Source organism: Mesoplodon bidens (genome assembly GCF_964165515.1).
Source record: "Mesoplodon bidens genome assembly, chromosome: 7".
NCBI classification, from domain to species: Eukaryota; Metazoa; Chordata; class Mammalia; order Artiodactyla; family Ziphiidae; genus Mesoplodon; species Mesoplodon bidens.
Window position 1 is genome coordinate 116,056,122 of NC_138164.1, and position 12,118 is coordinate 116,068,239.

The 12,118-nt window shown below is 67.5% G+C and overlaps 2 protein-coding genes across 19 annotated transcripts; both read right to left on the minus strand.

The window, feature by feature from the left end:
• Positions 1–290: 290 nt before the first annotated feature.
• On the minus strand, positions 291–5,128 carry CD151 (CD151 molecule (Raph blood group)). Of its 8 annotated transcripts, none has more exons than XM_081238840.1 (9): positions 4,973–5,128; positions 3,940–4,008; positions 2,994–3,078; positions 2,711–2,902; positions 2,210–2,284; positions 1,610–1,714; positions 1,349–1,507; positions 1,129–1,215; positions 291–1,044 (listed from the first exon to the last, which is right to left on the minus strand). In XM_081238840.1, exons 3-9 carry the CDS (start codon positions 3,075–3,077, stop codon positions 985–987), a joined length of 762 nt encoding a protein of 253 aa, XP_081094966.1. In that variant the 5' UTR covers position 3,078; positions 3,940–4,008; positions 4,973–5,128; the 3' UTR covers positions 291–984. The 8 variants fall into 8 exon arrangements, with proteins under 8 accessions (XP_081094966.1, XP_081094967.1, XP_081094969.1 ...); XM_081238841.1 differs by having other exon boundaries at positions 2,994–3,107; positions 4,973–4,993; XM_081238843.1 differs by having other exon boundaries at positions 2,994–3,103; positions 4,973–4,991.
• An 836-nt stretch (positions 5,129–5,964) lies between these two features.
• On the minus strand, positions 5,965–11,366 carry CRACR2B (calcium release activated channel regulator 2B). Of its 11 annotated transcripts, XM_081238832.1 has the most exons (10): positions 10,561–11,007; positions 9,167–9,391; positions 8,977–9,088; positions 8,350–8,548; positions 7,739–7,885; positions 7,520–7,610; positions 7,287–7,379; positions 6,910–7,076; positions 6,647–6,718; positions 5,965–6,419 (listed from the first exon to the last, which is right to left on the minus strand). In XM_081238832.1, exons 1-10 carry the CDS (start codon positions 10,696–10,698, stop codon positions 6,227–6,229), a joined length of 1,437 nt encoding a protein of 478 aa, XP_081094958.1. In that variant the 5' UTR covers positions 10,699–11,007; the 3' UTR covers positions 5,965–6,226. The 11 variants fall into 11 exon arrangements, with proteins under 11 accessions (XP_081094958.1, XP_081094952.1, XP_081094956.1 ...); XM_081238826.1 differs by having other exon boundaries at positions 6,647–7,098; XM_081238830.1 differs by having other exon boundaries at positions 8,977–9,391.
• Between the last annotated feature and the right edge of the window lie 752 nt (positions 11,367–12,118).

Here is a 12,118-nt window from a genome sequence, read left to right on the forward strand (position 1 = left end):
CGTGGCCAGAAGGGCCCCTGGAAACCACAAGCGGTCCCGGCTACTCCCCCAGGTCTAGCTCCACTTCCTGTGGGGCTCTGGCCACACCACCAGCTTTGCATTAGAGAACGGCTGAGGTGCTGCACCAAGGCCTGTCCCCAGCCACCTCTCCCTTGAGTCCCCTTGGCCCACAGCTGGCCCCCTGTCCTCCTCTGTTGTGGCCCTGGGTTGGGGGGATCTGTCCACTCTGCTGGACGTGACGGCCCTGGGGACCAGAACTGTCTGTATCACCGACGTAGTAAGTTCAGCCATCCGTTCCACAGACGTTTACTGAGCACCTACCACACAGCAGGAGCAGTCCTAGGCATCGTTGGGCGGGCGGCAGTGAATAAAACCCGCAGGACGCCTGCCTCCAGGGAACAGGTGACAACAGTGAACTAGTGATGCGAGGCCTCTACATGGTGGTGACAGCAGCGGGGACACAGCAGGCGCGGCAGAGGCTTGGCCCGGGAGAACTCTTGCTTGGTTTTCCCCAGGGGCTGGAGGCGGCTTGCTTAAGGAGAAGCCCCCAGTACCCGAGGGGCCTGAGGGCAGGCACACGGGGCTCCTCACCTGCTGCCGCCCGGCTCCCCGCTGGGCCAGCCCATTGCTGCCCACCTCAGCCCCTCTGACTGAACCCAGGCCTCGGAGCAACCCGAGGCCACGGCCCGGGCCCCCACCCACCCAGCCCAGCAGGCAGGCAGACAGGCGGGGCCGACCCCAGGCCTTGGGACTTTGGTGTGCAGCTAAAGGCACTTGAAGCTGCCTCCGGGGTTTGGGGGTCCCCAGAGGTCACAGTGATGGCACGGTGCGGCGGGGGTGGGGGGGCCAGGCACGAGAACACCAGGGGGAGACCCTGGCAGGCAAGGGGCGGGGCCACGTCCTGGACCGCAGCTCCTTGGCCGTCAGTAGTCAACACGTGGCAAGAAGCTGCAGGGCACACGGAGGGCCGGCCCGCGGGCAGGGTCAGTAGTGCTCCAGCTTCAGGCTCTTGTACAGGCAGCACGTGAAGATCATGCCAAACACCTGAGCATGGGGCCAGCATGAGCGGACGTGGCCGCCAGCACCTCGCATCCCAGCACCCGCTGGCCCGCCCTGCCGTGCCCGCACCTGCACACAGGCGATGCCGAGGCCCACGGCCCCGATGATCCTCAGGTGCTCCTGGATGAAGGTCTCCAGCTTGGTGATGCAGCCGCCCTGCGGGAGCGGGGCAGGGGGTGTGTGCTGAAGGCAGCAAGTCGTCTGGCCCCCTCGGGTGTCGGGCCACACCAGCCCCCAGCATCCCGGGCACCAGGGCCCTGGGCGTCTCAGCAGGCCCCCGCCGGCCTACCTCCACCTTGTAGATGTTGGAGGCGTGGTCGCGCTGCCCGCAGCCGGCCACCACGGTCTTGCAGCAGCTGTCAGGGACCACGCGGCCGCCTGCCTCACCCGAGCGGATCCACTCGCTGTCCCGCCAGTCCTGCGAGTTGTTGCTGCCACAGCAGTGGAACTGCAGCGAGGACACGGCCCAGGCTGAGCCCCGACTGCCCACCCCTGCGGCTGGGGCTCCCGCACAGGCCTGGGGAGGTGCCTCCCTGCGCCACCCACCCACCTCCTGCTGCAGCTTGTCCACAGCGCTGGTCAGGCCCTCGTGGCCCAGCTGATGGTACCGCTTGGTCATGGTGTCCTTCAGGTTCTCCTTGAGCTCTGCGTTCAGCTGGGGTGAGGGGGTGACAGCTTCAGCCACAAAATCTAAGACTCTCCAAGTTGGGGCAGGATGGGAGTGGGCACAGATGGGAGAGAGGCGCAGGGTCAGGGCTGGGTCAGACGCATGGCTCAGGTGGCCATGGGGAGGGTCGCGGGCAGGGAGGGCGCTCCAGATCCCGTGGATACCTGCCTCCCCCGCCAGGGCCCCCAAACAGGCAGCTTGGGTGCTGCGGGCAGGCTGTCCATCCTCGTGATCCACCCTCCCTCTAAGACCCAGTCCCCACCTCTAGGGCCTGATGCCACGATGCTCAGCGCTGGAGCCTGTGGGGTCCTGTGTGCATGTGCGTGCCCTGCCTGTGCATGTGTGTCCCGGTGTGGGGGTGTCTGTGTCCCCATGTGTGTGTACACATCACCTGCGTGTGCGCATCCATCTCACTGCACGTGCGTGTCCCCGTGTGTGCCCGTGCACGTCCACGTCGCCACACGGCCTGTCTGAGCCCCTTACCTGCTGATAGTAGACGTAGGCCAGGGCTCCCGCAATGATCTCCAGCAGGAAGATGACGAGGAGCAGGGTGAAGTACTGGGGGGAGGTGCCGGGGCCCCGTGAGATGGGGCGGGACACGGACACCCCCAGTCCGTAAGGACGCCCCGGGCCCAGGCACAACAGAGCACAGCCACTGCCCTCAGCTCCCAAGCGGCCACGCGATGAGGGCTCCAGGCAGCAGGTGAGGGCTGGGGGGCCGCCAGGACCCCCGATGCTCACTCCCAGGTGTCTTCCCTCTGCTGGCCCAGCTGGGATGTGGGGACTCACAGGACTGGGCACGTGGGAAGGGACGCCCCCCAGCTGAGCACAGCAGAGTCTATCCTGCGGTGTCACACTCGACCCCCATCAGTCCCTTCTAACTCCCTCAGGGACCCAGAGCCAGCCCCTGGCAGCCTGGCAGGGAGCCCTGGCAGGTACCCACAGCCCCACCCCCGCCCCCAGTGCCATCCACATCCTGCTGACCAGACGCAGCAGGTCCCTCCGCTCCTTGAAGGTGGCGCAGCAGCCCAGGGCCCCAGTCACCATGACGACAACGCCCGCCACCACCAGGATGTAGGCTGTGGCCAGGTAGGTGCCTGAGGCCAGCAGGCTGATGTAGTCGCTCTTGAGGGCCAGTGTCCAGATGCCCACGGCCATGACGGCCAGACCAGCCAGCTGTGGGCAGTGCACACCGGTCACCACACCTGGCCCCAGGTCTGAGCCCCAGGCCAGGCTACTTTCGAAGCTGGGGAAGGGGGTGCCTCACCCAGAAGCAGCAGTTGAAGGTGAAGAGCAGGTACTTGAGGCAGATGGTGCCACATGTCGCAGTCTTCTCGCCGAACTCGCCCATCCTGCGGCAGGGAGGCGGGGGAGGGCCTGCCTGGGAGGATGGCCAGACACCAGTGGGGACAGAAGGAGGGGACACAGATGTCCAGACCAGCCCCAGGTTGGGGCCAAGCCAACTGCCTGCCCGGGTGAAGGCTCTGGGAAAATGTCCGTGGCAACCAGGACACTTCCTGCGAAGGCCGCTCAGGAGCCTCCACCCCGACTGCAGCGCGGGCAGATGGGGTGCCCACAGCCTAGCTGAAGGCCGGGGGGCCAGGCTTCCCTGACCAGAGCCCAGGGCACGGTGAGGGGGTGCCTGGAGGACCCCCAACCATCACGGGCTGACTCACCCCTCTGGCAGCCAGGGTAGGAAGCCCCAGCAGGCACCTCGGGGTGAGCTCATGCAGGCTCCCCACCCCGTCCCAAGCATTCCCCGGGCCCCACGTCACAGGTTGGCAGGAACCCACCGGCTGCTGGGGGAGAGGAGGCCGCTCAAAGACAGACCGACCTGCCCCTCGCTAGCCTAGTCCCATGGCCTTAGGAAAGCCCCTCAGGGCTCTGTGAAAGGACAGGCCTTCCTTCCTCCCAGCGGGGGCAAGTGGAGCTGGCAGACACACACCCGCCCAGACCTGGGGGGTTCTTCCTGTGCTGGTCCTCATTACTGGAATGGGGACAGCCACACCGACCCCAGGGAGAAGTGGAGCTACCAGCTGTGCTCCTCCCCAGAGGCACCCCAGGGCCACCCCACCCACTCTGTTCTGGGGTGTCCGCACTGGGCGGGGAGTGGCTGTGGGACACACGTGGCAGCTGAGCGCCTGGGGCCATGTTTCCAGACAGACACAGCACCGCCCAGAGCCGAATTTCTATCCACCCCGCCCAGCACTCACCTGGCTGGTGGGGATGTTCCTCTCGCCTGTAAGGCAGGCGGACGGAAGTTCCCGCCCAAGGAGCCTCCGCTAGAAGGGCAGGGACAGGTCACAGGTCTGGCTCAACCTGGATGGTCAGGATCCCGCCACCCCTCTTTCTGGCCGACCCAGGCACTGGACCCGAGCCGGCCTTCCAGAGCAGGCAGCGTCCAGCCCCTGCCCGTGGCTGAGCGGGGAGCGGCCAGGCCCGGTATGTTGGCCTGGGCCAGGGCGGGGCAGGGCAGAGGACATTTCTGGACAGTCCGATCCTGGGAGGCACCGCACGCCTTCTCCAGGCCCCCACTCTGAGCCTTGGCACCAGGCCTGTCACTGCCCCTTCCCCCACCAAGCAGCAGTAGCTGCAGCTTGGAAAGAAAAAGAGGCTCAGACCGCTAGCACAGCCGGGGTGTGGAAGCCCCAGGTGCCGCAGACCTGGGCCTGCCCTGGGGTCCCAGGCCTCCCGGGGAGGCTGCTTCCAGACACAGATCCGGCCCCCACGGCCCGCCCGCGGGCGACCGGCTGAGGAGGGGCCCCTCTTTCCGGGAGTGCCTGGCGGAGATGATCCCCAAGGGAAAGGGCCGGCCAGAAATAGCTCCCGCGGCCCGGGACAGAGCCGCCCCACCCACGTCCCCCGCAGCCCAACCGGCCCTTCGGCGCCCCGCACCGCAAGGTGGGGGACCACGACTCGGCTCCAGCCGGGCCGGGTGAGGAATTCGCGATGAAGTCACCGCCGCCGCCTCCCCCACGCCCGGGCGAGGCGAACGGCCCGCCCACTCGCACCGGGCGGAGGGGAGGGCACCGGTGTCTGCGCACAGTGAGCGGGGTGCTCGGGAGGAGCCCCTGGCCGGAAGGGGCCGCCAGGCCCGCCCGGAGACCCGGGAGGCGCCTCGCCCTCGCCGCCCGGCGGACCCTCTGCCCGCCCGGCCTCCGGGCGCCCGTCTCCCTCCGGAAGCGGCCTGCAGGGCCGCCAGGCGCGCGGCTTCTCCCGGCCGGCCGAGCCGGGCGGTGCACTCACCGGCCACGCGTCCGAGTCGGGCCGGCGGCGGTGGCGGCGGCGCAGGCGGCGGCGGCTCGGAGCGCGGAGAATGCGCGGCTGACCGGAGGCTTGCGAGCGAGAAGCGCCGGGCCGCTCAGGTCCCCGCCCCGGGCCCGGAGGCCCCGCCCACGGCCGCGACGTGGGGCAGGTCCGAACAGCGCTCGGCGCGAGCGGGCGGAACACCGGCGGGGGCGGGCCCCGGGGGTCCGCCCGAGGCGGCGGGGGCTGGGCGGGCTCCGGCCCGGGGGTGCCCACAGCCCCGGCGGCCCATGCCCTCGGGAGGAGCTCCGCTGGGGGCGGGGCGGGAGGCTGCAGGAGTCGACGGAACAGATGCGGGCCTGGGGGGAGTCTCTGGACGTGCGGTCAGATGCAGACAGGAGCCTCTCTGGGCGCCGTTGGGAGGACGGCCTGGAGGGGAGGCCTGGGGTCAGTGTGAGAGAGAGTCCAGTTTGGAGGGCGTCGCCTGGGAGTGGTGGGGGGAGGTGAAGGAGAGAAGGCAGTGGCTGCCGACCCGCTGCGCTGGGGAGCTGAGAGCGGGAGTAGAAGGGGAAGGGGAGTCCCAGGCGGGCCCTGAGGCGGCACAGTCGCTGGGAGCGGCTCTCCGTGGACAGTGGGCAGCACTCATCCCCAGCTCCCTGCCCGAGGCTCGCGCTGGCAGGGCGGAGGGGCACGAGGGACAGCTCAAGCCTACCCCCCGGCGCCTCCACTCAGGACTCCAGTGGGCGGAGCTAGCCCACCCAGGACTGTGTGAGGACTGGCATGGGGAGGGGGTGGCTGACTGAGGCTGGGGGTGGGCAGGGAACCCCGCCCGCTGCTTCCTCGGAGTCAGTGGCCTCAGACCCTTGGTTCCTACAGCTTTGACGGATCGTGAGGGCTTGGGGATATGACCGGGGACACGCATGGACGATGGAAATCTCATGCGTGTACCTCTCAAATGTTGTGGCTCACACACACACAGGAGGCCGAGGAGGTCGAAGTCAGTGGACTTTATTTGGAAGAGGGGATTTTCTGCTGGTTTTGATGGGATGGGGGTAGGGTGAGGACCGGCAGGGAGGCACGGTGAGACCCTGACCACCCAGGATTAGTTCCTTCACGTCTGCAAGTCAGGCAGGCCAGGAAGCCTACTGGGTAGAACCCACATCCTGGATGGGCAGCCCCCAGCCACGAGGAGTCGCGTTCAAGGGGCAGCTTCTCCGAGTAACCAAGTAACGCCCAGTGAGTCACTCGGGCTGGTCAACGGGCACTGGGATGGTGGCCAGAGCCGCGTCTGGGGGGGCGAGCCCAGCTACTACAACAGCAGGAGCAGCAGCAGCAGCAGCAGGTGGGCCCCAGCAGGGGGGCCGTGGTCAGAGCCTTCCTGCGGCCACTGCCCAGCCGCTCGGCCTCACAGACGTCCCTCTCGTCTCGTAGCCGCGTGTTCAGCTCCCTGGGGAACAGGAGTCCAAGGGCTCTGAGAGGTCTCAAGAGGCAGCATTCCTAGCTGGGGAATGCAGGCACGGGCTCTGGCGCTCCCTCAGACCAGAAGAGAGGTGTCTGTCTGGGGCTGCAGCATGAGGGATGGAGGGCAGACACAAGGAAGGACTTCCTCGCAGTGGGATGGGGCAGTGAGAGGGACTGGGAGCTAGGAGCTGTGCTGACCCCTTCCTGACGCACCTGAGCAGTTCCAGTTGCCGCAGGAGGCTGAGCTTCTCCTTCTGCATGTTCCTCGAGACCGCGACCACGTCTCTGCAAGACGGAGGTGGTGATTTGGGTGCAGAAAGGCTCCTCAGGGTGCCCCACGACCCCCTGGAGGACCCTGCCCCACGGAGACCCTGGAGGCGGGGCTGGGACGGGGTGGGATGGAAGCCCTTAGCTCCAAGCGCGACCCTTCTTGGGGTCCGCCCCTGAGGGCCCGCCCCAGCCCCGCCCCCCGGCACCGTTGGGTTTGCTCCCGACGGCCCAGCAAGTCGCTCTCCAGTCTGCGGAGCTGCTCTTGCACCCCTTCCAGTTGCGCCCGCAGCGCCTCGTTGGCCAGCCACAGCTGGGCGTTCTGCGCCTGCGCCTCCAGCTGCTCGGTGGTCCGGGCCTGCAGCTGCTGTTCCAACTGGGGTGTGGGGGGATCGAGGCTGGAGAGAACCCCCCCCACATCCCCGGGATGCTGCGTTTGCCCCTGACTCCCAAGAATTCCGGGGCTGGGAACATAGGCCCAAGGGCCTCAAGGACGCCGGGGAGTAGCATGGGGGACGGTGAGGATGGGGCCTGGGCTGGACCGCTGTGCACGCCTCCCGGCCGGGACCGCCGGACAGCCGCTCACCTCCCGCTGCCGCAGCCCCGCGCGTTCCAGCTCCTGCTCGCGACTCTGCAGCTCCAGCTCTAGGCGGCCTCTCCGCTCCTCCCGGGGGACGTCCTAGGAGGGGCGGGGACACCTGAGCCCCTGCGAGCGGCGGAGCAGCAGGGGGGCGGGTGGGACCACTTCGGAGAAGGCGGGGCCGGGGAGACCCGCGCGTCCGGGGTTGGGCTGGGCGCGGGGCGGCGCTGCGGGCCCACCTGACTCCGCAGGCACCGGCGCTGCTCACGAAGCTGCTGCTCCATATCTTCGTACAGACATCGCACCGCCCTCTCGTGCTCGCTCTCCCGCCTTCGGGAAACCGGGGGTGAGACAGCTGCTTAGAACCTGCGAGCAGTACAGCCCTCGGCCCCGCCTCTACCACCTCGCAGAGCCCCTCCACCTGGCCCTCAGGCCGCCCCCAGCCCCCCAGCCCTCACCGCCGCAGCGCCTGCTCCAGGCCCTCCCGCTCTCGGGCCGCTTCCTCCAGGCAGGCCGACGCCCGCATCAGAACGTCCTCGAAGGAGCCCAGCAGTTCGGGTCGCTCACGCTGCAGCTGGGTCCAGAGCGTCCGAATTGCCCGCTGCCTGGGGGTGGGGGTGGGCGTGGGGGTGGGGGTGGGGGGGTGGGAGGGCAGAGGCTGAAGCTGAAGCGGGGACTCCCCACCCCACCCTGTAGGGTAAGAAGCCCCCAGAGGCCCCCGTAGTCTTGCACAAGCAGGGCATCCCTGTCCTGGGTGCTTTCACCCCTGCGGAGGTCTGTGCCTGTGCGGGGCTTGTGTGGCCAGGAGGTGTGTGTGCATGGGGTTGTGTCCTTGTGTACACAGGGCTGTGCCTGTGCTGGGCGCAGCCCTGGCTGCTGCCTCCTGAAATGCAAATTCTGTGGGAAATCACGCCCGGCACGCGGTAGTTGCAGCTGAGAGGGAAGGACCGGCCCAGACCCGGCCTAGGGACCCTGCCTGGGAAGAGACACGCAGGCGACGCGGACAGGCAGCATGCAGGTGGACACAGAGCAGATGAGGGTGATGGGAGCCGGGCCAGCACCGACTCACTCGCCCAGGACCCGGGCTACCCCCAGCTGCACCAACGCAGAGCAGAATCTCTCCTTCTCCTCCTCCTCCTCCTCCTCCTCGTCCTCCTCCTCCAGGGAGCCCCCGGAGCCTCGCACACCCGACCAGCCCGCCTCGAAGGTTTCCTCTGGAGCCCGGGAGGTCAGAGCACCCGGGGCAGGCTCCACCCCCACCAACTTCCCTGCGGGCATGGGAGGGAGAGATCACCGGGCTGTGGGTTGCCACCCGCAGCCCAGCGCCCCCCCGCCCCCCCCGCATATCCTGCCCTTTTTCCGAGCCCAGTTTCCTGTTTTTCTTCCTTGTTCTGGTCCGATTCTTGTCCTGGGAATGGGAGGTGATAGCTGGGCTCCGGCCCAAATGAGGCGTGCCGGGCTCCCAGCCCCACCTGGGTTTGGCTCGGGGAGCAGGTCCTCTCCACATATGCCACAGCATCTGGGGGGCTTCCCGTGGTGCCTGAGCGTACAGACACCAGCCTGTGCTCCAGAGGGAGGCCACGGAGAAGCACGGGCTGCCACCCATGTGGGCTGTGGGCCCCAGAGAGTCCCACATGTGCCAGCGGAGGGTGTCTGAGCAGCGGGGTCAGGGGTGGGGCTCAGGGGCCGGGCTCACCCAGGCCAAGGCAGAACTCCCGAGCGGTGAGGAAGCCGGTGTGCGCCTGGTCCAGACTTTCGAACACAGCTTCCAGCTGTTCGGGCGTGAGGGGCAGGTCGCTCTGCAGGCCCTGGCCGGGCAAGGATGGCAAGGCTGAGTAGCCAAGGTCAGCCCTTGGGTGGGAGGCCTCTTGGGGCTGGGGGCTCACCTGCAGGTCATGCCGGGTGATGAAGCCCTTGGCCTCCTTGTCGCACAGCAGAAACAGCTCCTGGGCCTGCTCCAGTGTTGCTGCCAGTGGCCCTGGGGCGCGCCCCTCGTCCCACCCCTCCTCCTCCTGGGCCTCCCCAGCCCCAGGCTTCCCGGGGCTGGCCATGGCGGGGGGTCTCAGCCTTGGGCGCTGTGAAGCCAAGGAGAAGTCAGGGCCTGAGCAGAGCTGAGAAATGAGGGGAGAGGAGAAGCGAAGGCAGAGAGGGTGAGGGGCAAGGGTGGCTGAGGGCTAAGCTGGAGCGGTGGGGAGCAGAGGCGCCTCCCTGGCCCCATGGGAAGGTGGAGGCCCAGAGAGGAGGGGCAGCTGGGGGAGGTGTGGCCCAGTTGCAGGTGGTGGGGCTGGTGCGAGGTGGCATGGGTGGAGCCTGCAGGCTCACGGTCACGCAGAGAGCCAGCCGGTGCAGGAGAGGATGTGCTGGGGGGAGGGGGCGGGGGGGGCAGCTATAGATCTTGTGATGGAAAATGAGGAGGTGGGGGCTTGGGTGAGAGAATGATCAGCCGCAGAGAAGCTGAACAGGTCCTGGAGTCGGGGCCTGGAGACCGGGCGCACCGGGCTGGGCCAGTGGGAGTATCAACCAATCCCGGCTAAGTCCTTAGCCTCTGAGTCTGGGCCTCTGGGCCCCGCTTCCAGCCAGCTGGCAGGCGGGTGAGCGCCTCCCGCCCTGCCTGCAGCCCCGCCCACCGGCACCAGGCCCCAAGCGGTGCAGGTGCAGGGTCCAGCCTGGGCCACGATGCCTTCTGTGGCCCTTGTCAGGAACAAGCTCAGAGTCTAGCTTAACAGGCTCTCCTGCTGGCATTATGCTCTCCACCAGACTGGCCTCCCTCCCCATGGGGGTGCCCTGCCCCTTAATCAGACCACCTGTCATTCCCACGACACCTGGACCCCAGAGTTCCCAAAGCTAACCCCCAGCGTGGCGACAGTCCCCTGCCTGGGACCCTGTGGTCCTCGCCCCCCAGTCCAGTACTGTGATTCTCTCTCCCCACCCATTCCTGGGGGATGCGGGAGGCGACCTCCAAAGAGGGCAGGTCTGAGAAAGGCCGAGAGGAGGGGACACAGGGCGGAGACATCTCCGCCTCATGCCGTCGCCTTCCCTGGGCGGGCTCCACGGGACCGGGGGGCCATCCCAGCCGGAAGCTGCGCTGTGGCCGGGCCGGGGAGATGGGGGGAAGGGCTGCCTGAGACCCCGCACCCTGAGGCCTAGCCCACCCTGCCCCCGCCAGTGCGTGCCCCAAGGGGCCCCGGAGTCCCTGACCACGACACGCGGGGATCGGCGCGCCTGGCGGTGACGGGGGGTGCGGGGCCAATGCGGGCGGGGGGACGGGCCGGGTGGCTACCTGCGAGCTTCGCCACCGCACCTGCTGCACACCAGGCTGTTCTCTTGCGGGCACCGGGACCCCGGCAGCGACGGCCCGGGCGGAGCCGCCGCCGCGTCCCCACTGCCGCATCCCCGCTGTGTCCCCGCCTCTCGGCATTGCCCCGGTGGCCCAGCGCTCGCCTCATAGCCCGACCCCCCTGCATACGGCCCGACCCCCGAGTGTCTGTCCTGGCAGAGTGAGCGCGTAGTGGGGGGATGACCCTGGGGACCCTTCCTGCACAGGGCCAAAGTTGGGGGGCAGTCCTGAAGATCCCGATTTAAGGCGCCAAAGTGTGTGCACGGAAAAAGGCAGGAAATAGACCAAAATATTTTCAACGGTTTTCTCTAGAAGAGGGGTGACTTTCCTTTCTTCCCTATACTTCTCCAATTTTTTTTTCCATTTTTAAACAATAAACGCGTACTATACAAGAAAGTGTTACTTAAACCAGCGGCATAGATGCCTGTGCGTGTGGGGGTGAGTGGCTGGGGGAGAGCAGAGGGAGGTCCTCGTCTCAGCAGGCGCCCCAAGCACTCCTTTGGGGGCATAGCCCTGACTCAGGTTCCTGTTGGGGGAGGGCTGCCAGAAGGTTCTGGGTGGGGCCTGTGTGTGACCTTCCTGCGGGGGGCGGGGGGGGGAGAAAATCCCATCATCTTCCTAGGGGTCCTCCTCCCCGACCCCAGCCTGGCACCCACCTGGAGAGGCTGGCCTCGCAGAGCTGTCCAGGCAGCGCTGGGGGGCTGGAGGCCTCGGCCTCTTCAGGGGCCTGGGATCCTGCTGAACTAGAACAGGTTGGGCCTATAGGACAGGACCTTGAGACCAAGGGGGGGTGGCCCCTGGCACAGGTGCACGGGGACCTGCTGAGCCGGCTCTCCCAGTCCTGCAGTCCCGCTACCGACCGTTATTGTTGGCTGGGGGCTACTGCCGCTGCCCCGCGCCTCGAGGGAAAAGGGCAGAAGGGCAGGTGCCAGCTGAACCCGGCAGGACTAAGCGCTCTGGACCTCCAGCCAAGTGCCCAGCTCTGCTCAGGCGCCCGTCACCCCATGGGCCCTTGTGATCCCCAAGGAGGCTGGTTACATCCCCTCAGACTGCCCAGGCAGGGCAGAGAAGGCCTTCAGGAAACCACGTCTCCCCCAGAACAAGATCCAGCCCCCTTTGGCGCAGACCTCGCCCCGCCCAACATTCCAGATCCCTCCTGTATAACGGCAGGAGACTGGGGACACAGTGGGGGGGGGGCAGGGGGACAGGGGAACGAGGTGTGTGCACCTCGCAGTGAGGCTCGTGGTGACAAGGGCAAGACCCGCACCACCCACAGAGCCTTGGGCCAAACACCCCCAGTGGAGCAGGCTCCCAGAGCTCAGTTTGGGAAATCAGCGCCACGCCCCCAGGGCACCATGAAGCAGAGGTGCGGACACCACCTTGGTAAGAAACTGAACAGTTCTGTTTTATCTTGCAAGGATCTTGGTCCCCAATACTTCCACTGGCCCTTAGAAAGCTGTGCCCAAGGGTCCCAGCCAGAGGAGTCGGCTGAAGACTAGGA

Excerpts from the sequence above, each read along its gene's own strand:
- CD151 (XM_081238840.1), bottom strand. The coding sequence starts at position 3,077 with ATGGGCGAGTTCGGCGAGAAGACTGCGACATGTGGCACCATCTGCCTC. Across the intron at positions 2,903-2,993 it reads CCTTCAACTGCTGCTTCTGG|CTGGCTGGTCTGGCCGTCAT; the intron begins GTGAGGCACCCC and ends CACTGCCCACAG. Across the intron at positions 1,715-2,209 it reads CCTACGTCTACTATCAGCAG|CTGAACGCAGAGCTCAAGGA; the intron begins GTAAGGGGCTCA and ends CCCTCACCCCAG.
- CRACR2B (XM_081238823.1), bottom strand. The coding sequence starts at position 10,698 with ATGCCGAGAGGCGGGGACACAGCGGGGATGCGGCAGTGGGGACGCGGC. Across the intron at positions 8,549-8,976 it reads GGAGTTCTGCCTTGGCCTGG|GGAAGTTGGTGGGGGTGGAG; the intron begins GTGAGCCCGGCC and ends CCATGCCCGCAG. Across the intron at positions 7,099-7,286 it reads CGGGGCTGCGGCAGCGGGAG|CCTCGATCCCCCCACACCCC; the intron begins GTGAGCGGCTGT and ends GGTTCTCTCCAG.